We start from the raw sequence: 25,705 nt of genomic DNA on the forward strand, positions 1-25,705 counted from the left end.
GAGGTGAAACTCTCCCGTTTGTTCTGTTTTTTTTAGCCATCCTACATCTAGGTGATAGCTTTTTCAGTATGTTTCAGGCTCACTCCATGAGTCCTGCGCTTTGTATTCCACATTTGATGATATGTACATTTGCTTATGCCATTTTGTTATCTTTTCAAGTTGTACAATGCATGAACTTCTTCCCAGATATTCAAACCCGTCTTCCTAGTTGTGTTTTACTGTTTTTTTTTTTCTTTCTGCGATTCTGTTTTTTTTTAACACTAACTTGTTTTGTTCATAATTAACTTGTTTTGCCTCTTGCCTTTCGAATTCACTGTTTTGCCCTTCTCACCGATCCACGGCGTCCGCAGTGTGCTTTCTTATGTCATAGTTTTCTTGTGGGGATCACCTGGCTAGCCATTTCAGTTTCCCCCCGTTCCAATCTTATATGCTGATTCCGATCTTTATGATACATGTCCTCGGCTTCAACCAGCAGCCCCTGGTAACGTAACATGGTACCGGTATTTGAATTTTGATCTCGTACGGCTGAGAAACTTAAGTTTCTTGTTCGTACTGTCAACCTTCATACTCCAATCGTTTATTTCCATTCTGTTTTTCGTTGGGTAAATTTCCAGCTGAGCCTGTTTAGTATGTGTTTTTCATATTTTGGATGACTTGTTATAGTTACCATTACATGTGATATACACGTACTAGCAGGGCCTTGTTGGGCCTGCTGCCTCACTGTAATAGTTTACATATAATTCCTGCGCGATTTTATGTCACATTAGGTTGGCTTAAAGTATACAACATCTTATATCTTGTATGGGCTCAGTGCGGATTTTCCTCTATACATTTACCCCCCCCCCCCAAATCATTAACGGCAGCCTTTTAGATCCTGTATTTGCTTTTTGCTATTTTGTCTGTGACTTTGAGTTGGTGCTATGCATGCAATGTTAATTGCATGAATCTTCAGTTTCAGATTTCATTGATGTGTTTTATAGATATTCTTCTACTGGGAAAACGGAGTATTATCACCCTCTGAAGGTATGAATTGTTTTTGGTTGCCAGGGTAACCATGGAGAAGATGTGAAAGAGCTGTATTACTACCTCGATGGAACTCCTTCCCACTCCTACATGAAGGCACTCTACCGGTATCCACAGCAACCGTTTCCATACCAACAGTTGGTTGAAGAAAATGCTCAACGTTCAGCAGTAGATCCAGAGTTTGAGATTGTGGACACTGGTATGTGTGTGGCGCTATAAGACATGGATCAGAATATTTACAATGACCTGTTCTTCCTTTTTCTGCAAATTCACACTTTTTTGGTTTTGTGGATCATTCTTAACTTAGTGGCCATATTGAGGAAACATCCAAAATAGATCTTGTTTAAAATGTGCTAACAACAGATATCAACCTCAATCAAAGCATTAATCAGAACTGAATGAATTTTCTTCTCCACTTGTCTTAAGACTGTTATTCATGTTTTCTCTTTACAACAGGCTGTTTTGACGATGGAGAGTATTGGGACATCTTTGTGGAATATGCCAAAGTGTCAGCTACAGATATTGTATGTAGGTACTCCCTTCACAACAACGCTGGAATCAAGGTTGACATACATGTGCTGCCTCAACTCTGGTTTAGGTGAGTTTTAATATGACTGGTTGTTGTAACAGTGGACATTCATGTACTGCTTCAACTCTGGTTTATGTGAGTTAGTGACATATTGTTGTGACAGTGGACACACATGTGCTGCTTCAACTCTGGTTTATGTGAGTTTATGACATGTTGTTGTGACAGTAGATACACATGTGCTGCCTCAACTCTGGTTTATGTGAGTTAATGACATGTTGTTGTGACAGTGGGCAATGAGGTGCTGCCTTATTACTGGCTCAGGTGAGTTTATGACATGTTGTTGTGACAGTGGATACACATGTGCTGCCTCAACTCTGGTTTATATGAGTTTATGACATGTTGTTGTGACAGTGGACACACATGTGCTGCTTCAACTCTGGTTTATGTGAGTTTATGACATGTTGTTGTGACAGTGGATACACATGTGCTGCCTCAACTCTGGTTTATGTGAGTTAATGACATGTTGTTGTGACAGTGGGCAATGAGGTGCTGCCTTATTACTGGCTCAGGTGAGTTTATGACATGTTGTTGTGACAGTGGATACACATGTGCTGCTTCAACTCTGGTTTATGTGGACAGTGGACATGGAGGTGCTGCATCAGCACTGGCTCAGGTGAGTTTATGACAGGTTGTGACAGTGGACATGGAGGTGCTGCATCAGCTCTGGTTCAGGTGAGTTTATGACAGGTTGTTGTGACAGTGGAGACACATGTGCTGCCTCAACTCTGGTTTATATGAGTGTATGACATGTTGTTGTGACAGTGGACATAGAGGTGCTGCCCCAGCTCTGGCTCAGGTGAGTTTATAACAGGTTGTTGTGACAGTGGACGTACATGTGCGGTCTCAACTCTGGTTTAGGTGAGTTGGTGACAGGTTGTTGTGACAGTGGACGTGGAGGTGCTGCCTCAGCACTGGTTCAGGTGAGTTGGTGACAGGTTGTTGTGACAGTGGACATGGAGGTGCTGCCTCAGCTCTGGTTCAGGTGAGTTGGTGACAGGTTGTTGTGACAGTGGACATGGAGGTGCTGCCTCAGCTCTGGTTCAGGTGAGTTTATGACAGGTTGTGACAGTGGACATGGAGGTGCTGCCTCAGCTCTGGTTCAGGTGAGCTTATGACGGGTTGTGTTACAGTGGACATACAGGTACCGTGTACACATATGTGTTCATCTGGGTATATTCCAGAAGGGTCTAGATTTTCAACACGGATTAATGGGTATGTCATATTCACTAAGCTAGCTTGAACTGAAGGATTATCATCAGTACAGCAAAATAAGTTTAATTTGCATAAATTGTATAAATTATAATTTTTCTGAACTTTTTTTTTTTTTTTTTTTTTATGCCAGGATTACCTCAGAGGAGGAAGACGAAACAGATGAAAGTCTGGATAAAAAACTGGAACTGGCAGGAGATGGGAAAGTTCAAGTTACTCACCCTAGTCTAGGTATTTTGGTGTTTTATTCATTTATTAATTACGGTATAAATAACTGACTTCAATCTCCACAAACACAATTGACCCTGTTAAAGAGATGATAACAGCAACAGATAATATAATACATACAGTGTAAATGCTGAACAGAACGTAAAGGGTATTTTATGTAAAGGTGTAACAACAGGGCCCCTTGCTCAAAGGATTCGTAAGAGTAAACTGATTGTAGATCTCTAGGATTACGATCATGGCCTTAGCTATAAACAATCAGCATCGTCTTACATGAAGGAATTGTAAGCTAAGACTCAGTTTGCAAAGATGTGCAGTGTAATTGTCTCGAAAGATGGTAAGATCACTTTTTCACATGGGGTTGTTGTTGTTGTTCACTGCTGTGGAACTTTTTTGAAAATGAAGGAGAGAAAAGTTATTAACCGATTTATTGCTAATTTACACTGCTCACCATTACATGTATGTACTAGTCAAATTTGGCTTACAATCAAGCTGTAACTTCAAAAATTTACAGTTGCCTTACAGTTTCTTTGTGTAAGGTGTTTTTTACAGTCAGTTGTAAACTCAATTGTAGGGTCTACAGTTGATTGTAACTACAATTAATCTTCTTGTTGAAGCAGGCCCAGACCCTCACCTTCATAAATAAAACATCACACTGACAAGAGTGACTATGGTTATAGACTAATGCAGGAATATTTTTAAATTGTGTAGTAGACTTTGCAAGAAGAAAACAAAGACACTGCCAATTAACAAAAGGAAGTAAATTTATTTATTTATTTGATTGGTATTTTACGCCGTACTCAAGAATATTTCACATATACGATGGTTGCCAGCATTATTGTGGGGGGAAACCGGGCAGAGCCTGGAGGAAATCCACGGCCATCCGCAGGTTGCTGACCGACCGGAAGAGGAAGCCAGCATGAGCTGGACTTGAACTCACACCGACCACATTGGTGAGAGGCTCCTGTTTCATTACGCTGCACTAGCGCGCTAACCAATTGAGGCCCCCCCAAAAGGAAGTAAAGATTAATGTCTTCTTTTAAATGAGTGGTGGGCAGCAAATGTTTGAGACATGTTATAAAAGACTTCTCATGAATATTGCAACCAGTGGTAGGCAGTGCACATCACATCTGCTAGCAAGAGAGCTTTAAAAATCTGAGAAAGATGATGTATAATTGCAAATCTTGGCTGGCCTAGACATGGAAGATAATGTGGACGTAATGGCCACACATATACCCTTTTAAGTCAGTGACAGATGGTCACCTGTTTGCTAGTGGTCGACAGCCATTTTGTTACTCAGGGACCTATATTTCCTCCACCCATAAAACTATCTATCATGGTCAAAATTTCTTGAGCATGTTGTTAAACAACAATTGAATAAATTTATTTATTTATTTATTTGATTGGTGTTTTATGGGGTACTCAAGAATATTTCACTTGTACGGTGGCCTTTGAGAATACATGTGGATTCCATGCAAGTTCTGGCTCCAGGATTTAAAATTTGCATTTAGGCTCCAAGATAAGTTCAGTTATAATACCACAAGTTAAGGTAAAAGACAGCTAAAATATGAAGTAAGGTTCATCATACAGACTGCTGGACACTATGCGTAAAAATACTTTCGTTTATTTATTTTTTTGTATTTTTTGAAGAGTGTTGAAAGGCATACAAATATTTAAATTTTGTGGTGGGCTTACTGCGAGCCATATTGCCGATGTCTAGGAATTCTAACGCCATGTCCTTCCCTGATGTTCACCAGAAGGAATGAATTTTTTGAGAACATTATTTCAGCAATCTTTTACTCATGGGTAAAAAGAGTTATTATGACATTCAGTGTTGTGGTTAGAGTGGGAAAATCTTCCTTTGATGTCAGAGTTCCTGAACTCTGATAGCATGGTCCATAAAACCCACCTTAGAATTCAGATGTTGATCCCCTTTAACTCTGTACACAAAAATCTAAAAAAGCAATAAATGAAAGCATCTTTATGTACAGTTTTAAACGGTTTGTTCAGTGATGCGTACTTCAATTTTTAGAGGTCTTTTCCGTTAAGGCTAAGTGTGTACCTTGTAAGCCCAAGAAAGCTTTCTGATCCTGGGCACCGCATGATCAGCTCAGATACTCGAAGCCTTCATGGATTATGGCCACAGTTAAGGTTGTCATGTGCTTTAGTTCTCAAGGCAGTTCAGGTTTCGTCAAATTTTACATGATTTTCTGAAGGTAGATTCGTGGAAATAAATATAACCGAATACTACATGGGCATATGGTTTGCAGATTCCAATTTTCATTGAAACAGAGAAATACAGAATGAATTTCTTACCTGCCAAAGTCTGTGACACTCATGAGGATCCCGTGATGTTATTCACTAACAACGCCACCAACGAGGACGCTTTATCAGGAAACGCAGAGTCTGCGTCATCTCCGAACCTCACTAAGGACTTGTTCGGTAGATATGTAGCTGCTAGATTGAAAGGTAGGCAGACGCTACATGAAATTCCTCGGCCTTTTCACATATGAGAGAGTAAAACTGCATTGGTTGGGTTGGCCAGTTTCGGAGCTGCTTGCCTGGTCATCACAAAAAGAATAATAATGTCCTTTGGCTGTTGTCGTATAAGTGAAATATTCTTGAAAGTGGCCTATACTTCTAATCAACTGAATAAATAAATAAATAAATAAATACATTGTAAATGTGTAATATTTGGTAAGTTTACTATTGAGATTTTGATGGTTTTTAAGCTTTGCCTGATTTTGACAGGTGAGTCATTCAGTACACCTGCCTCAGGGACAAAGTGTGCAGGATATTACCATGTGACAGTCCCTGCAGGAGGCACAGCGATCATCAGGTGGCAGCTGTCATGTGACTCAGAAACCAGCCAATCAGAATGTCTGTCTGCAGAGGGAATTGATAGCGTCATAGAGCAGAGGATTGCGGAGGCAGATGATTTCTATGACAAAGTAATTGTTTTGAACTTGTGAAAAAAAGCTGGCTTTGTCCCATGGTTTTGGAACATTTTTAGTTTGATCAGATTTATTTGGCTTAATGTACATAAAGTAAAAAATAATGTGTGCCTCAAACGAAATACACCAAGAGGCCTGTTTCAAGGAAGAGTTTAAATTATTTTTAAAGAAATTCAATGAAAATTTTTTTCTAGTTTCTGAGTTTTTTGAGACCATATTCTCTAAATGTTTTACAAATTATTTTTAGCCCATAAAAATTCGTTCAAATGTACTATTTACAAAGTGTCTTGATAACAAAAAGGGACAATTTTTATGAAGAAAATGATGTGACATCTCATCACTGTAAACACACTTCGAAAAGGGCACCATATTTTATCCTAAATTAAATGCTTTTTATGGTGCAGCAAGTGCTTAGAGTAGCACTGACTTCCGTGCAATATTACTCGCCCCGATATCACAGTTGGTAGAGCTTCCGCTTCGGGAGCAGTAGATCCAGGGTCAACCCTGGTTCGAGTCACACCTAAGACTTTAAAAGAGGAAGTTGCTACTTCCTCGCTTTGCGTTAAGCATAAATGGGAAAGTGCAACGACTGGTTGACCTGTATCAGTATAATGGCTCAGGCGGGAGCATTGATGACTTAATGTCTAAAGGCAAACAAAACCCTGAAGTAAAGTATTAAACACTGTCCAGGAAAATAGTTTAAGTTAGAAACACTGGAGTCATTTTGATGCATTTTTGAATGATGGCATATAGCCTTCTATGTGTCAAGGGGCTAATAGTTGAAGTGACACCACAGGTTCCAATATGGTCAGAAAAGACCATAGTAGAGTCCAAAGCTCTAAATGTATTTTACTACATGTGGGTCGAAAAACATTATAAAAAAAATAAATCAACTGTTTTCCCAGACAGTATTTAATGGTCTTTCATCTGACATGTACTTCATGCCTTTGAGGAAGATCCACAGTCTTTGACAACTGAGATCACAGGTTCAAATCCAGCTTTCTCTAGTTTGGCTGCAGATTTAAGTCAGGAAGTTTGACATTGTATGTGGAAGGATGTGATTATTTTTTGTACATTCTGTCCTGTTTCCTCCCACCGTGATCCAGACCACTGTCATATAGATGTCGAAGTACAATATTTTTGAATACAGCATGTGACTTCACTGAAATTTATTTACTTATTTATTTGTTTGGTGTTTTATGTCGTACTCAAGAATATTTCACTTCTACGACAGCGGCCAGCATTATGGTGGGAGGAAACCAGGCAGAGCCTGGGGGAAACCCGCAACCATCCGCAGGTTGCTGACAGGGCCTTCCCACATACAGCCGGAGAGGAAGGAACTTCGATCAGATTAAATTTTTGTCAAAAAAAATTAAAGTAGGTCTTCCTTTGTGAGAAATGTAGTATCATGTCTCAGTTTTTGACTTTCAGGTCATTCCGTCACGGTGCTCTACAGAAGAGAGAAATATTATTCGTCAAGCATATGCAGGCCTGCTCTGGAACAAGCAGTTCTATTGCTACAATGTCAAACAGTGGTTTCAGAGAAGAGGTGTGTTTTTGATAATACATTTATGTAAATTTAAAATTACTGTAAGAAAATTATTTCCTAAGTTTTACCTGTTGTAATTGTTTCCCCTTATCTTATTACTTGTTTAAATGATGATGGGTCTGGCAGCAACCTGCGGATGGTCATGGGTTTCCCCCTGGGCTCTGCTCGGTTTTCTCCCACCATAACGCTGAGCGCCAATCCACCTATCACATAAATAAATAAATAAATGATAGTGAAGGACAATTTTACCATGCAACAGTTGTGTGAAAACATATTGACCAGTAAACAACAACAGGAAAGAAAATATATGTAAAGAACCAGACACTGAACAAGCATAAACTGGTATTCTTCAGCTATGCCAAATTCCATCAGCTTCAGCATATGATTGTGGAATAGAATCACCAGGAACTGTCTGTATACTTTACTTTATCTGGTTTTATATTAGACTTGCTTTATGTACAAGATCACAAACATTTTCATCCAACACTTTTACATACGTGTATTAGCTTGAGGCTTTCTGTGGCTCTCCACGGTCATCAATTCCCACTGGCTCCTGCTAGTTTAAGTACTGCAAAAGTTGCTTCCGTCACAGATGTTGATGTCATCAACACAGTCTTTTAAATCAGATAAGATTCATTAAATGGGGAGATGAAGTAGTTCCATGTGAATTTGTGGGTAGTTCCACCCCAATTTTAGAACCAGATCAGATTTCAAGTTCAAGTTCATCATGTAGCTAAACTGTCTGCTGTGTTGTGGGTTGCAAAAAAATGGCTAGGGGCCAATTTCACAAAGGTGTCGTACTTTTATGATAATCAGGATAATGGTACGCTAATAGTGATGTACAAAATATCGTACGACAAATGTACGATAAAAAAATGTTGTAAGCCGCTTTATGAAACTGAGCCTAGATCTTCATCGGTGATCCTCGAATATATAGCTTACATTGGCACAATGGTTAGCCCTAAGGTAGACTTCTCATCAGATGTAATAAATAATAACACTGAATAACAGGTCAAATTTTGTGGTGTCCTGTGGGCTGTGTTTGGCTTTCCTCACCCATAAACCTCACCATAATTGTATGTTAAAAGATGCATGTAACGGTTGGGTCTTGTTTGTAAATATGGAGTTTAGGATATGGTCTAACATATCAAGGTAAGAAAAAGCTTATCAATTTTCTTCTTGAGATGTAATAATAATTTTAAACTACAGGCCTTATAGCGGTCAGTCTGGATAATCGGTATATGGCCCGCTGTGGTGATGTCAGTAGTGGTGGCTGTCAAAACCAAGTTGTTGTGGGGTGATGCAATCCCAGTATGTTCTTTAATGGTGTCATTTCCAAGTATTTGGGCCAATGACTACATGTGCATTAAATAGTGGATCTATCAATAAATGTAAAGTGTATTCCTCAAAGATGAATTTTGAGATTTTTTTTCAGTCTTTTTCTTCATTTTCCTTAAAACACTACTCTTCATTTTACGGTACCTTTTTATGTATCTTTTATGTGAAATATTTCTTTAATAATGTGAATAATAAAAACTCATTACATTATCGAAATGTTTCCCTCTCCCCAGAGAAGTTGCTGGGCTCTGGTACCGAGGAGCACCCAGCTGATGATGTCAGCACTTCACATGGTTCTCAGCTAGACCTGACAGAAGACAGAGTTTCTGAGGAATGTTCGAGGATTGGTGACTGGGGGACACTGAAACCCTGCCAGCGGAACATTGGCTGGCAACATCTCCGAAACCATGATGTAATCTCTATGCCAGACAAGTGGGAGTTTCCATGGGTTGGTCCTCACAGATACATTATTGGTTATCACTCTTTTGTCATGGAGATATCAAGTAGTGGTGAAGATTGGTTAGTGCTATGGAGATATGAAAAAGTGGTGAAGATTGGTTATCACTCTTTTGTCATGGTGATATCAAGTAGTGGTGAAGATTGGTTAGTGCTATGGAGATATGAAAAAGTGGTGAAGATTGGTTATCACTCTTTTGTCATGGTGATATCAAGTAGTGGTGAAGATTGGTTAGTGCTATGGAGATATGAAAAAGTGGTGAAGATTGGTTACCACTCTTGACATGAAGATATGAAGTAGTGGTGAAGATTGATTAGCACACTTTTGTCATGGAGATATGAAACAGTGGTGAAAAACCTTGTTTACTCCACCAATGCAAAAAACAACATAAAATCTAATCATTGTTTCAGACAGACCTGTGAAAACTACTGTCCTTGTATCTGTCCCATGATTTTGCAAAGCAAAGCGACTTTAAATTAATATGTTAATTTGCCACTTATTTCATTATTAATTTTTGTGTGCAGCATGTGTTTGTTCGGATACACATGTGAATTAACCTCAGATGAAATTTGAAAGCATGCAAATACAGTAAATTCGTGTACATTCATTCACTTATGATAGCTTTTCTTCCCTTTCTAGTATGCAGCATGGGATTTAGCATTTCACATGGTGCCTTTCTGTAGAATTGATTCGGAGTTTGCGAAACAGCAGCTGCTTCTCTTCCTGTCTGAGCGATATTTGCATCCCTCAGGAAAGGTGAGTTTGATATGCTAAGGTGAGTTTTGATATGCTAAGGTGAGTTTTGATTTGCTAAGGTGAGTTTTGATATGCTAGCACTGTGTGAGTCCTGAGTTTTGTGTTTACAGTAGTTTGGGTTTTGAGTTGATAAGATTTTGAATTGTGCTTGAGTTTTATGTTCGTTGAGTGTGAAGCTATTTGATTTTTGAATTCTTTGAGCTTTACATATTTGGAGTTTAGAGTTGCTTAAGTTTTGGGCTGTTGGAGTTTTGTGCTGTTGTAAAATCAGTTGGAGATGTTTGATTTCTGAATTATTTGAGTTTTGAATTGTTTGAGTTGCTTAATTTATTTGTTTCATATTTGTGATTTTTTTTAGCTTGACCTTGTTTGAATTTTAGTTCTGTGATGTTGTAGCTTTGTGTTGTTTTGAGTTATTTTGGATGTCTGTTTTTTTCCCACTAATTGAGTTTTGAACTACGTTGTTCGAGTTATTTCATTGTTGAATTCTTTTCATTGTTTGAGTTTAAAGTTTGTGTTTTGAGTTGATAGGATTTTGAATTGTGCTTTTGAGTTTTATGCTCTGTGAGTGTGAAGTAATTTGATTTTGAATTCTTTGAGCTTTACATGTTTGGAATTTAGAATTGTTTTGTGCTGTTGTAAATTTGAGTTGCTTGAGATGTTTGATTCTTCAGTTCTTTAAGTTTTAAATTGTCTGAATTTGGATTTGAGTTTTGGGCTAGAGAAGTTTGGTTTTTGTACCTGGTGTTGTCCATATGTCATGTTGAAGTCAAAATATTTGGTAATATATACTCTTTGCTTGATGGTAAAAAAATGGGCTTAAGACAAATCTGCTCAGTGTCACTTTAATGTACCAATACTTTAAATGTGGTGTCATTATTCGGAATGAATTTGAATCTACATGTAAGTGAAACCCTCCAGTCTTCAGCTGGATTAGGTGTTAAGCCTGTGCAAAGGTTTTTCACTCAGGGGCAGGAAATAATGGAAGTGGAATAAAAAGAAGGTATTTGTTCACACGATGGCAGAAGTGATAAAACTTGGTGTGTATATAAGTGTATTCTTGCTCATACTATAAACCATACTCCTTACAGCAATGGCGCTGATCTGTAGGTTTGCTTACATCAATGCCACCATTAGCCACCAAAATTTGTACTAAAGTTGTGAACAACACTAAGGTCAAAGGGAGTCGTGGTGGTGAGGCAGGAAGTGATGTCAGAGTGAGTGAGTGCTTGGGGTTTAACGTTGTACCTAACAATTTTTCAGTCATATGACAACGAAGGAGTCCTGAGAGTGCATGTAAGGTGCCTTCTTTTTGCCCAGAATGGATTTCCACTGCTCTTTTATCTCGTGCTGCTTCTCTGTGACGCCTTACCGAAGGCAAGTGAGCCGCCCGCCTGAGCCATTATACTGATACATGCCAACCAGTCGTTGCACTATTCCCTTAATGGTGACTGCCAAGCAAGGAAGCTACAACATCCTCTTTTAAGATCATAGGTGTGAGCCTACCCAGGATTGATACCAGATCTTTCGCACCTCGGTCTGAAATGTCAGGAAACTTGAACACGCTGTCTCAAACTCTGTTTGTACAATAATGTGTAAACATGCCTTCTGTTTATGTGAAGTATGCAGAACTTGGTTTTCCTACATGCGGAAGACAGTGTTGAGGCTAAGCCTAAACAAGTCTGTATACATGTATGTCACCAAGGCTCCAAAGGTCAATCATGTCTAATGATGCAGCAGTGATGTAAGGTGAGTGAAGAGAGCAGCACATGCGCTGTAAGGGGTGTGACTGTAAACATTTCTGTTTTTTGTGTATTATGTTTTCAGCACGTTTTTGATAAGCAGAGAAACTTGCTAGTTTTAATAAATGTATCTCTCAGGAGTAAGACTTTTTCCAAAACCACTGTTTGTTGTGCAGCTTCCAGCCTATGAGTTTGCTCTGAGTGATGTGAACCCGCCTGTCCATGCCTGGGGGTGCTGGAAGGTTTACACCAGGACTGGGAGACAGGACAGACATTTCCTAAAACAGTGCTGTCATAAACTCCTTATTAACTATACGTGGTAAGTATTTATGCTTTGCATGCCTGAACATAAAGAAATCATGTACTCTAATTGACCCGAACTCCATTGTATACATGTATACGTTATGGTGAACAAAAGACAACAGTCTATTTACTCTATGCGTTCGCTATGAGTTCAAGTCCAGCTCATGCAGGCTTCCTCTCTGGCCTTTTTGTTAAGGTCTGTCAGCAACCTGTGGAAGGTCGTGAGTTTCCCCCGAGCTCTACCCACTTTCCTCCCACCATAATGCCGGCCGCCGTCATATAAGTGAAATATTCTTGAGTAATACCAATCAAATAAATAAATAAATATTTACTCTACAGATAAATAATAAACATTAGAAATCTCAAAATGAGGATTTTCATCATAGACGAGAAAGTTTAGATCAAATATACATGTAGTAAATATCAAATATGGTATACCTTAGATTTGATAAAAGCAGAAAGGAAAGTTGGGCTTATATACATGTACAAAATCAATTATCTTAAGATTAATAAAATTAACTTAAAGCTGGGTGGTCATGGCTGAGTGGTTGAGACACTGCCACATGTATGCCGGCGGTTCAATCCCAGCCCTCGACAAGCCATCCACAAGAGAGTCCCCTGCTGTCGTGTCCCGAGTGTTGTCGATATTACCCGAAACGTACGCGCTATGTATTATGTGGGCCATGTGCTCAGTCAGTTGGGTACCGGCATTCGGAAGTAAAGAAACGTAGCCATTATGCAGCTCTGTGTCAGTATTAATTCATACAGTAATTAGCTTAGGCCACCCTGGACATATACATAACACCTGCTACTGTTCTTCTTGTACTTGGTGGCAAGAAGCAGTATACAAGGCTTTCAAGGACATTTCAGTTAGCCTTATGTGAAGCTTCTTGAAGATCATTTCATTGCTTATTTGGATGAAAAGTGAGTCATATAAGTGAAATACATGTAGTGAACATGGTGTTAAGGACTATACTATCAATTAATCTGTCAGTCATTGGCTTCAAACTATTCTCTGTGGGTGAAACATTTCTGTGTTACTTGAGAAAGTTTGTCAGTTACCTACCCAGATGCTGGTGGTTTATTCCAGTCACATTATACTGACACCTGCCAGCTTGAACTTACAGTGACCACGTTGGTGAGAGGCTCCTGAGTTATTTCACCATGCTGTCTTTGCTAACCACTCAGTGGTAGAGGCCCTTTTGGTTCCTTTTATGTGGAACCATGCAAATTTTACAGTCAAAGTTTATTGAATGAAAGGCATGATGCCATTGCTCCAGTGATGCGTGGCTAAAAAGCATGATAATTCAAATGGTGAACTAAATGCTGATGTGTTTACATCATTGTAATTTTACTGTTATTCAGGTGGTTTAATCAGAGAAGATCTGAAGATTTGTTCTTATTTAGTGGTGGCTTCCTAGGCCTGGATAACATCAGTGTGCTGGACAGGTCATCTGGTGTACCTGAGGGCTGGTCCCTCGATCAGGTAGGTGTGTACCTGTCAGGATAACATCAGTGTACTGGACAGGTCATCTGGTGTACCTGAGGCCTGGTCCCTCGATCAGGTAAATGTGTGCCTGTATTGTGATGACTGTCTAGGTCAGGATATCACCAGTGTACAGGCCAGGTTATCTGGTATACCTGAGGCCTGGTCCCTCTATCAGGTAAGTATGTACCTGTTTGGTGATGAATGTCTGGGTCATTATAACATCAGTGTACATGCCAGGTTATCTGTTATACCTGAGGCCTGGTCCTTCTATCAGGTAAGTGTGTACCTGTTTGGTGATGACTGGCTGGGTCAGGATAACATCAGTGTACAGGCTAGGTTATCTGGTATACCTGAGGCGTGGTCCCTCTATCAGGTAAGTGTGTACCTGTTTGGGTCATTATAACATCAGTGTGCAGGACGGGTCATCTGGTGTACCTGAGAGCTGGTTCCTTGGTCAGGTAAGTGTGTACCTGTTTGGTGATGACTGGGTCAGGATAACATCAGTGTATAGGCCAGGTTATCAGGTACCTGAGGGCTGGTCCCTCTGTCTGGTGAGTTTGTACCTGTTTGGTGGTGACTGGGTCTAGATAACATCATTGTACTGGACAGGTCATCTGGTGTACCTGAGGGCTGGTCCCATGATCAGGTAAGTGTGTACCTGTTTGGTGGTCACTATCTGGATCGTTATAACATCAGTGTACAGGCCAGGTCATCTGGTGTACCTGAGGGCTGGTCCCTCTATCTGGTGAGTGTGTACCTGTTTGGTGGTGACTGTCTGGGTCAGGATAACATCAGCGTACGGGGCAGGTCATCTGGTGTACCTGAGGGCTGGTCCCTCTATCTGGTGAGTGTGTACCTGTTTGGTGGTGACTGTCTGGGTCAGGATAACATCAGCTTACTTGGCAGGTCATCTGGTGTACCTGAGGGCTGATCCCTCTGTCAGGTAAGAATGTTTCTGTTTGATGGTGGCATGCCAGAGCTAGATGTATGTGGGAAGGTTTGCCAGCAACCTCCGGATGGTCATGGATTCCTCTAAGCTCTGCCTGGTTTCCTCCTCGTATAAGCGAAATATTCTTTAATATTATATGTCAGACAAAATCTACCTGGATTTCTTTAGTGCACAACAGGTACATATATATAGTAACCCTTGTTAAATGCAAATGCATTGTCAGTTTTGTAATACATTTGCAAATACATTATTTAATGATTTTGGTTTGGTTGAGGCATTGACTTTAAAATGTATATGTGTTTCTACATTACAACAGAGTTGTTAAGTACTTTTCCCGCTTTTTTTCTTTTGAAGGCAGATGCCACAGGGTGGATGGCATTTTATTCCCTCCATATGCTGAAGATTGTGGTGGAGTTAGCTCATGGTGACAAAGTCTACATAGATCTCATCCCTACCATCTTCAGGAATTTTGTCAGTATCTCTGAGGACCTAAACAAGTCTACAGAAGAAGGAGGTCGGTGGTCATGTGACATTCAGGGGCAAGTGAGAAAGTAGTCTGACCATTTTTAGTAAAAGTGCTATATCTAGAGGCTATAGATTACTGTAGTTTGGGCATATACCCTCTGATGTCTGATTTTTGGTCTTAATTTTGAAGGTCCCAAAATTTATATAAATTTTATCTTTTTTGATGATTTAGAGGTTATTGAAGGGCTTAAATATGTTTGTCTTGCAATTATTTCACCAAGATTATTGGATGAAATGGATATTTTCTTTTCACTTTAAATTTAACAAAAAATGTTCTACATTTTCTTGTGGCTGATTTTGGGTGCTTTGTACAGGTATTTTTTGTGAACTTCCTTTAACATCAAGAACTTGGTGTAACCTAAAGCAGTGTATAGATGAGGAAGTTAAGCTGAGTACATGTAATATTCTGAAGAATAATATCTGGCAGACAGAAGGCCTCAAGAACAGTTGGTCAAAATTACTGATTTTGCTGGGTTTACGGAGTTTACGCACTTGAAAAACCTTACGTATATATATATATATATATATATATATATATATATATATATATATATATATACGATGTTTGACCTAAAATTTTCAAAATGTGAAATCTTTTCGATCGGTTTCTTTTTTTTTTTTTTTTTCTAGGTTTATGGGACGATGCAGATAGATTTTTCTATGATGTATTGCATAGGACTGACAAGTGTGAACCAATCAGAGTTCGCTCCCTTGTTGGCATAGTTCCCTTATTTGCTGTGTGTGTACTGAATGTATCGGATCTTAATGTCCTGACAGTTGATGCCAACAGAAACGTCCTGGAAATGTTTTTGGAGCAAGGCCATAAGGTAATTAGATGCTTTTTGTGTATGTATGGTTGGAGTATATGTAGATTCATTGTTCATTTTGTGACTTTGTCATCTTCTAACTGTGTGGGGGCCTCCGTGGCTCAGTTGGTTAACGCGCTAGCGCAGCGTAATGACCCAGGAGTCTCTCACCAATGCGGTCGCTGTGAGTTCAAGTCCAGCTCATGCTGGCTTCCTCTCCGGCTGTATGTGGGAAGGTATGCCAGCAACCTGCGGATGGTCGTGGGTTTCCCTCGTCTGGTTTCCTCTCACCATAATGCTGGCCGCCGTTGTATAAGTGAAATATACTTGAGTACGGCGTAAAATACCAATCAAATAAATAAATAAATTTAACTGTATCCATCTATGTGCACTTGGGATGTTACCTTGTACTTGACAATTTTTCGGTGATATGACGACGAGGAGTCCCTAGGGGTTTATACATGTACTGTGTCTCCTTGTGGCAAGGAAAGTTCATGATACCAAAGTGCTCCTTTCACTGAAGTATCATGACAAAGACACCAGACAAGACACCCCACCCAGTCACATTATACTGACACTGGGCCAACCAATCCTGTTTCCTTGCTCTAACCTCTCAGTGCTGAGCACCAAGCAATGCAGCAAAACATACTATTTTTAGGGGATTGTTTTTGATAAGTTTTTGGGAGGACCTGAGTTTGATCAGTAACCAATTAGCGCATCAAAGTATTGTTTAATTCTCTTCAGGGCTAAGTTTAATTTTCTTGTTAGAGTGTATAAGTGTAACTCAAATTTTGCACACAAAAGTGCATTTGTATAGGCAAATAAACATCACAAAATATTTTTGATTTAAGGAAATTCAAATTTTTCAGTAGACTATCATCTCATGGTCCAAGCAAACCTCAAAACACCTTTCTAAAATCAATAAAACTTTCAGAATGGGTAAAAATGGGTGTTGTAGTCATGGACTAAATGTATGGTGGTTTAGGGTATTTAGAAGGTGAAGGCCATTTGTTTGGTAAATCTACATATGTACATGTATGCTGTTATAAGGAACTCGTATTTCCTTATGATGACATCAGTGTAATGTCAAAATGAGGCACAAAAGTAAATCCTTGACTTTCTTCAGATTGAGTTACTGGTAGTGATCATTCAAGTTTTGCATAATGACATACTTTACTTGATTTTTGTTGATTCATTTACATCATTTGACCACTTAAAGGAGAAGAAAACTTAAAAAAAATGACAGGCTATAGGCTGAAAAGAGCACATTTTTTTTCCATCTGGTGGTGCCTGCTGCATAATTTTGCGATTTCGCCTCGCCATACACATAAAGTCTGAAAACGGCAAAGCTGGCATAAATCGCCGAGTTCATCACGTCCTCCATCTTTAACACCCTGTAATTTATGCTGGGGGTGTGTTGCCTCTCAGCCATTGAGAGTCATTAAAACTGACAGCTTGATTGTATAAAATTGGAACCCAGGTCCAACATTCTGGTTTCCCAATCGTCAAGCGGAAAACGAACTGTACAGTTCGCTACCTTCTGGGAAGAAGAGTTCTACCGGAAATGTATGAACTGCACTTTGGCAGTTTCCGACGGCAATTCTTCTCCTAACACAGAAGACTTCAGGACTAGTTCTTAGGCAAAATGGAGTCGCCCACAGCAGATTTTGGCACTGACTATATCTATAATTTATCAACTTGAGGTACATTTTAGAATTTTTTTATGGCATGCACTTGCGAAGAAATGCATACTCTTTTCAGTGGTATTTGTTTGATATTTAAATCTTCTTCTCCTTGAAGAGATTTTTGTAGAGTTTGATTAATTTCGTATCAGAAAAACTTAAGTGGTAATAGTATTTCAAAGCCTTTATGTTCTTCTGCATTTTGTACAGTTACCAAACTTAAGGTGAAATACAGTTATTTTGTTTTGCCTTTTAAAGTGAACAAGTCAGCCACTAAAGCTGAATTAATTAACTAATTAAGTGGTATTCCAGAAATGTTCTTAAAATATTCTGCACCGCTCGTCAACAAAATAAATAGCAAACAATCGTCAGTACCTGGCCAATCATTTGGTGATGCCCTTTTGCCCTGTTATAGTTATCTAGAGTGACAAGTTACTGCAGTATCCTGCCTAACATGTACGCATGATGACACGAGCAGGCGTTCTCAGCTCCCTGCTCATTAATGCGTGGTCCAAAATGCATCATTAACACTTAAACTAATAGCAAAATCCAGTTTATTGCATGGATATCTCTTATCCAGTGAAAGAAACCACACTGACAAGCAAGAGCTTATAGGTCTTTTGACCTGACAGCCAGTTATCACATGACGCTTTCAGTGCTAGTGATTGGCCAAGTTCATAAGGGCTTCTACAACATGGCTACTCAGAGTGAATTGTTCGTCAGTGCCAAGCCCCCAGTACTGAACTTCATTTTCTCGGCTTTCAAAACTTTATAGAATTTTTTACATATTTTTCTGTGATTTCTGTGTTCTATATCATGTTTTCTATGTATATATAGTGGCAGACTCTATGTTCACTTTAACCATGTGTGCCTGGGGTAAGATTGATACGACATTGTGTTTCTGGTTGCTCTATAACATGATACGTCTCATTACATCAGACCCTTTAGGTCTGCTTTCATACATCTTCCTAAATATCTTTTCTTTTAATTATATTTATAATATGAATTGTAAAGAATTTATTTGTTTCAGTTTGTTAGTGTACAGGGAGACATGGTGCTGCTGTCAGCATTGAGTGCAGGGCGATCAAAGACAATTCTCTCTTACCTCATGAACACTGAGGAATTTCTTTCCCCATTTGGAATCCGTTCCCTGTCTAAGGTAAATATACATAAGTGAGGAAATCTTCACTGCATGTATGAGAAGCCAGCAGAACACATGTAGATTTTACTCTTGGTTTCAAGGATTCTGTGTAGCTTACGGTAAATGACTACAAAAAATTATTCTGGAACTGTAGTACATGTACCCTTGATTTACTCTTTTTGCTGTTCGGGAAAAATGATCAACACATTTATATCATTCACTTGCTTTTCAGTATTACCTTGACCACCCCTATTCCCTGACAATAGATGAGGTCTTTTACAGTATTACATTTGACCCGGGAGAGTCTACCACTTCTTGCTTTGGGGGGAACAGTAACTGGCGAGGCCCTGTGTGGTTTCCAAGTAAGAATGATTGTGTGAAATTCCACGTCTTTTTAACCGGCTATTGTTACAGAATACTTTGTTTTTTATTGTTAACTTAAGCCAGAGCAATTTTAATTGTTGCCTTATAGGTGGAATAAATCTTTTCTCAATGCCCAAGGGGGGGTATAAAAATGAAAATTAAAAACATATCATGTAATTTGGGGCAAATGTGGACAATGTTTGGTAATTTTTCCTGTTGGAGGCATGGTTACATGATCAGACAGCCTTGAATTGCCATAGCAAAATTTTCAGCTGTTATATTATAATATGATATATGATATATATATTTTAGTGTCTGTTCAGCCGTAAAAAATATAATGTCAGGTGTATTGAGGATGGTGTTTCAATGAGACACACCTGTAACAACACTGACACTGAATCATCAGATGCAAATTTATACACACCACAGTGAAATAATCATTAAAATAACAAAAAAGGAGAATGTCACAGTGAAAGGATGCTTCTTGCGTTATTTCTTATGTGTGGTTAGGTGTTTTCTAATTTTATGGTAATCTTTCAGTGAATTATCTCATCCTTGAAACACTGATGACTCTGCACTGTTTTCATGGCGATGGTTGGAGTAATGTGGAGTCTACTGGAGTAGATACTGGTATCAGTTTGAAAGCCATGGTAGAAGATATTCAGAAACGCCTCATCTCATTGTTTTTGATTGGATCAGATGAACGAAGACCCTGTCATGGTATGTCAGTTAGAGACTGTGTGACATACTGCATTCATTTCCACTAAAGCTCAGCATTATTCAAGTTACATTTTCTTTGGTTCTGAATGATTAAGGCCACTTAAGAATTTTTTTGTGAAGTTTGATTGAATTTTTTTATCAGAAAAACTAAGTGTTATCATAAAAAAAAAGACTTCTATGAGCTTTTGCAAATGTATAATTACAAGCCAAGTTTTAGATGAAATACAGCATAAGCTCTTGGCTCTGAGGAAAACTGTAGATCTACATCTGACAATGTAAAATACTAGCTCAATTAAGACATAGGAAGCTCAGTAGATATATGTACTTTCAGTTACAGCTAATCACTGTATAGGTAACCGTCAGAAAAACAATGTGTGACAAACTATTTAGACAGAGGGAATTTGAAAGTTGAGGGGCCTTCATGGCTCAGTTGGTTAGCGCGCTAGCGCAGCGTAATGACCCAGGAGCCTCTCACCAATTCGGTTGTTGTGAGTTAAAGTCCAGCTCATGCTGGCTTCCTCTCCAGCCGCACGAGTGAAGGCCTGTCAGCAGCCTGCAGATGGTCGTGGGTTTTCCCTGGGCTGTGCCCGGTTTCCTTCTACCATAATGCTGTAAGTGAAATATTTTTGAGTATGGCGTAAAACACCAATCAAATACATTAAATAAATTTGGAAAATGAAGCTGCTATCATGCGGTAAAGTGATGTCAGTTCTTTGAAGAGCCAGTTTAACATTTCACCTGGAGCATCTGAGAAGGGGCTCATTGACTAACAATATGATAAACCAGGGGTCTGTTTCATGAAACATACTTAGTGTGAAGTAGCCCTTAGCAATGTGCACTTTATATCTCTACAACATATGTCATCATGGTAGTTAAGGGGAAACTTAGGTAAGTGAGTTTCATGAAATGGGCCCTGGTTCTTACAACTGCCTAGGCTGGTATATACAATATATCTTCTGTAAATAATCATTCATTGTTAGATCATTTCATCCAGGCTGTGCCCAGTTTCCACCCACCACAATGACGGCAGCTGTCATATTTGTGAAATATTTTTGAGTACGACGTAAAACACCAATCAGATAAATAAATAAATATATTTTTTAGATGAAGGAGAAAAGCAAAACCAAAAAAATAATACACAAAGTTTCATGAATGACGATGAATATTTAATCCAAGTCGTTCTAACTGTCGCTGAATTTAATTATGTTTAATGGATGAGTCATTGTGAAGGAATTTGTGTGTAGCTTCATTTATGTAAAGTGCCAGTACCTCAGATCAAGTAAGAAAACAAGCCAGATCCGTGCAAAGGTATTGCTGAATGATTTCCAGGATTCTGAATGGATATTGGTTTCTGCACCGTAACTGCCTGAAATGTAAACCGATTTTAGTAAAATTTCTGTGCAGCTTCATTTGTGTTCCCTCAGATCAATTTAGGAAACCACCTTGATCAGTGTCTGGAGTTCAGTATGTTGTTATCAAGTGATTAGATCTTATCATGGGTTAACTGCACAGCAGTCTTGTACTTTTATGTTTGGTTATTTGGTTTACCAGTGTTTCACCATGACACCTTACAGATCATCTTCAAGGTTTGGACTGTTTCATCTGCTTTTGACAGAAATAAAGGATTGTCTTCTTCCAGAATGGTTTGTCATTCTGAATTTAGTCTGGGACTGCTCTGTACAGTATACAGTAGTCCCAGATTTACTGTAATTCCTCAACCGTTTCTCATGTTTACAAGGTGTTCATTCAGGTATATTCTTAAGCCATTATTATATGTACATTGAAAAAATTATACTTTTTGTGAAGCGCTAAAATTAGCCAATCCAACCGGTGTAGTCTTGTCTCGAAAATAGATTTTAAAATGTGCATAATTGCACTGAAATTTGCTCTTTCAGAAGCGAAAAGTTGGTGGAATTAGGAAAAGTTTAGTGAATATGAAGAGTTAAAGCTCATGCATGATTTCAAGATCTATTTAGGTTATTTTTGTTCTTTCGTGCTCTGTGGCAGTTTTCCGCTCTTAATTGTTTTTTTTAAAAGGGTTCATCAAAGTGTTGACCTTGTACATGTACATATACATACACTGAATACAGGGATGGCTGAACCATACACCTGTACCATACATCTGTACCAAGAACACAGTGTTAAAGGTGGAGAAAACATAAAAATGACATAAAGTTCAGATGAAAGAGTGCGAAAAGTTATTCCTGAATGTGGTCTTCAATATTTTTTCCAGTTTTTCCTTGAAGACACTTGAAAATAATTTTTGTATGGTGGGTATTTGGGACCACCTTTTGGTATATGCAATCTTTGTTTAATAATGTCATAAATATGGATGTTTATTTATGTTTTTAATATGTTCATTAGTGTTATCATAATTTAGGTTAAATGTATATGTTTTGACATAAACAACAAATTTACATTCAAATAAATTTATTAGATAATAAATAAATTTAGGCATCACATCCTTATTTAGAACATTATTATGCAACAATGATAAATACCAAAAGTTGGTCTCAAATACCCACCATACAAAAATATTTTCAAATAACTGTTTTCTCTTGAAAAAAAAAAATCCAAAAAAATATTAAAGACCATATTTGCAAATAAGTTTTCAATTTCTTTCATCGGATTTTGGCATCATTTTTATGTTTTCTTCTCCATTAAGCATTAAATGAACACAGTTTGGGCAGTCTTTTGTTGAATCAGTGATCTGGTGACAAAATATATCTATGTATCTGTTCACAGGAGACTGTAACTTGTACAGTTCTCAGGAGGGCTGGAAAGACTTGATTCTGTTCCATGAATATTTCCACAGCGAAACAGGTAGAGGATGTGGTGCAAGGTGAGCATTTTCTGCCTAATGCAAAGTGTTTACCTGACTGCATTTTCCTGAAAAATTCACGCAAAAATATTAGATGTTGGAGGTAAATAAAGGTCATGATGAAGTATTGCAAGAAAGATTGGTGCTGAAACTTGTTTTTTTCAAGGAGGATATCTTTCTATCTTCCAACTAAAGGCCAAAACTGATAAGTTTCAGGCGAAATCAGGATAAACAGTGATGAGCGAAATTTAAAGTCATATATGAAGCATTTACAGGTATCTGAAGTATTTTCTGATGCAAAACAGTTTACTTTTCAACCTATTGGGATCTTAGCCCATTAAAACCCTTGGGTTCTAATCACAAGAATCAGTCTTTGTTGTCGTGAAGTATTTTCTTTTCTAAATTCTTCCCAAATTTTAAAAATCGTGCAGAAAATATTAGTTTGCTTTCAAAAACGTTGATCAAACTCTTAACTGCTTGTGTCACTTTATAACTTGAGTGAAAAAGTTCACACACACATATATATATATATATATATATATATATATATATATATGTACATACATACATATATATATATATATATATATATATATATATATATATATATATATATATATATATATATATCCACATTTACAACCTGGTGTGATGGTTGTGGGTTGGTTTTCCCTGGGCTCTTCCCCGTATACTCTACCATAATGCTGGCCGCTGGCGTATAAGTGAAATATTCTTGAGTACGGCATAAAACACCAATCAAATCAAATCAAGTCAATCCACATTCACAGTATTCTTTTTTGTTGTTACAGTCACCAAACTGGATGGACTGCTTTAGTTGCAGAACTGTTTGAAGATTTAACAGTTTGAACATGTTGGCGCTTCGGAAGTGATTAATCAATTTATGTACAGGAACAAGGGTGTCCAGCAGTGAGGGTGTCCAGCAGTGGGGGTGTCCAGCAGTGAGGGTGTACCACAGCTAGGATGTACAACAATGAGGATGTACAGCAATTACAGGAATTAGGGTGTACACCAGTGAGGGTGTACAGTAGTCAGGTGTACAGCATTGAGGATGTACAGCATTGCGGGTGTACAACAATGAGGATTTAAAGCATTGATGGTGTACAGCAGTGAGGGAGTACAGCAACTAGGATGTACAACAGCAAGGGTGTACAGCATTAAGTATGTACAACATTGAGGGTGTATATAGCAATGAGGGTGTACAACACTGAGGATGTACAGAATTGAGGTGTACAGACGTGAGGGTGTACAGAAGTGAGGATGTACAACAATGATGTACAGAACTGAGGGTGTACAGCAGTGAGAGTGTACACCTATGAGGATGTGCAAAAGTGAGAGTATACAGCATTGATGATGTACAACAATGAGGGTATACAGCAGTGAGAGTGTACAGCAGTGAGGGTGTACAGAAGGGAGGGTGTAAAATAGTGAGGGTATACAGCACTGAAAGTGTGCAGCAGTGAGGGTGTACAAAAATGAGGGTGTACAGCAGTGACAGTGTAAAGTAGTCAGGTGGGCAACAGTGAGGGTGTACAGCATTGAAGTGTATAGCAGTTTCCGATCAATGAGGGTGGCAATGTATATTGTTCAAAACAATACTGTTCAAACGTGTTAAAACAGTACCAGCCTATCTCATTTATATATTATAGGTGCATGGTGCGGATGTTCCAGGAGTGTAGATGAGCTTTGTTGAGGTGTGGTGCATTCAAACATGCAAATTAGCACCTCGCCTATACCGCAAATAAAATACACTTCATGTGAGAAGAGTGAAGACGAAAGCCCTGCTGAATAAATATCCGGTGATCAGTATTAGTGGCGTATCTTGAATGATATATAAGCCTGGTTGTTTTAGAACTTCAGTCAACTCGTTTTACCTGGATACTGGGGGCGGTGTATTGCTCGCGGATCGAAAGCTTTATGGCCAAATCCTACGATGAGAATTTCGTTGAACACTGATGTTCGGGTTACCCTGTGTGAGGGCGACTTATCTGAAAACTAAAAAATAAAGTACCAACAAGGCTAATAAGTTAAGCAATTGCCGTTTCGCAGCTTACTTTAAACTTGTATACTCTTTCTGTAAGAACACAGATGTTATTTCAATTATTTCATCTGAAGGTGCTCTTATTTTGAAATTTTTTTATCATTACGTGTGAGAATGAGAATAGCTGTCTCAATCAGTTCTGCTCTGAACGGTAGTTTAACCTCGTGTACAATGTCATGCCTATCATAGGCATCATTGGTGTTATAATTCTCGAAAAAGACCCAGGACTTATACTGCTTTTCTGTGGTTCAGAAGCAGTCATTTTGTGGACTTTTGGTAGCAGTTATATATTTTTGAAGAATATATTCAATACCTGTGGGTTGTATTGATACCCGAACGTATCTCCATGTTTCTTTTTTTATCACGCGCAAGTTGCACGTCTGATTTACCTCAGTGTCCGGAGTGAATGTCGTCATGGCTGTTTATAGTAATAATTGTTAAACTTTTATGTAATCCCGGTGGTGGTGTCAAATATATTCTTAAAGCTGAAGAAAACGTAAAAAAGTTCAGAGGAAAGATTGCGACGAGTTAGTTGTAAATGTCGTCTTCAATTTTTTTTTCGATTTTTCTTTAGAGCAAAAACACTTGAAAATAATTTTTGTATGGTGGGTTTTTGGGACCACCTTTTGTGTAATAATAGTTTAAATGATGATGTAACACATGTTTTTTAAATATATTTGCACTAGAATTTAGTCTTTCCATATTTATATCTTTGATGTATTCATAAATATTATCAACAGATTAAATGCATATGTTTGGATATAAACGACAAATTTACATTCAAATAAGTTTATTAGATGTGGATCACATCCTTATTTAGAACATTATTACGCAACGACGATAAATACTAAAAGGTGGTCCCAAATCATAAAGAAATATTTTCAAATACCCTTTTTTTATGGAAAAAATATTGAAGACCATATTTCCAAATACGTTTTGACGCTTTTTATCATATTTTCATTCTTTAAATGCGACTTCAAACCGAAACTTGCAAATCTTGTCAAA

The 25,705-nt window shown here is 38.4% G+C and overlaps 1 protein-coding gene across 1 annotated transcript in view; it reads left to right on the forward strand.

Annotated features, from left to right (window-relative positions):
• LOC135477024 (uncharacterized) overlaps window positions 1–24,279 on the forward strand; it is a 36,931-nt gene extending 12,652 nt beyond the window's left edge. The window contains exons 3-19 of the mRNA XM_064757172.1: window positions 1,048–1,222; window positions 1,480–1,621; window positions 2,150–2,225; window positions 2,499–2,532; window positions 5,798–5,997; window positions 7,432–7,549; window positions 9,121–9,335; window positions 9,984–10,100; window positions 12,019–12,161; window positions 13,511–13,631; window positions 14,938–15,097; window positions 15,739–15,935; window positions 18,627–18,755; window positions 18,970–19,099; window positions 19,641–19,820; window positions 22,566–22,662; window positions 23,451–24,279. Of these exons, the coding sequence (XP_064613242.1) occupies window positions 1,048–1,222; window positions 1,480–1,621; window positions 2,150–2,225; window positions 2,499–2,532; window positions 5,798–5,997; window positions 7,432–7,549; window positions 9,121–9,335; window positions 9,984–10,100; window positions 12,019–12,161; window positions 13,511–13,631; window positions 14,938–15,097; window positions 15,739–15,935; window positions 18,627–18,755; window positions 18,970–19,099; window positions 19,641–19,820; window positions 22,566–22,662; window positions 23,451–23,508 (2,292 nt within the window). The 3' untranslated portion in view covers window positions 23,509–24,279. The remainder of the gene's footprint in view (window positions 1–1,047; window positions 1,223–1,479; window positions 1,622–2,149; window positions 2,226–2,498; window positions 2,533–5,797; window positions 5,998–7,431; window positions 7,550–9,120; window positions 9,336–9,983; window positions 10,101–12,018; window positions 12,162–13,510; window positions 13,632–14,937; window positions 15,098–15,738; window positions 15,936–18,626; window positions 18,756–18,969; window positions 19,100–19,640; window positions 19,821–22,565; window positions 22,663–23,450) is intronic.
• Window positions 24,280–25,705: the final 1,426 nt, after the last annotated feature.

This window comes from Liolophura sinensis, chromosome 10 (genome assembly GCF_032854445.1).
Source record: "Liolophura sinensis isolate JHLJ2023 chromosome 10, CUHK_Ljap_v2, whole genome shotgun sequence".
In the NCBI taxonomy this organism is placed as follows: domain Eukaryota; kingdom Metazoa; phylum Mollusca; class Polyplacophora; order Chitonida; family Chitonidae; genus Liolophura; species Liolophura sinensis.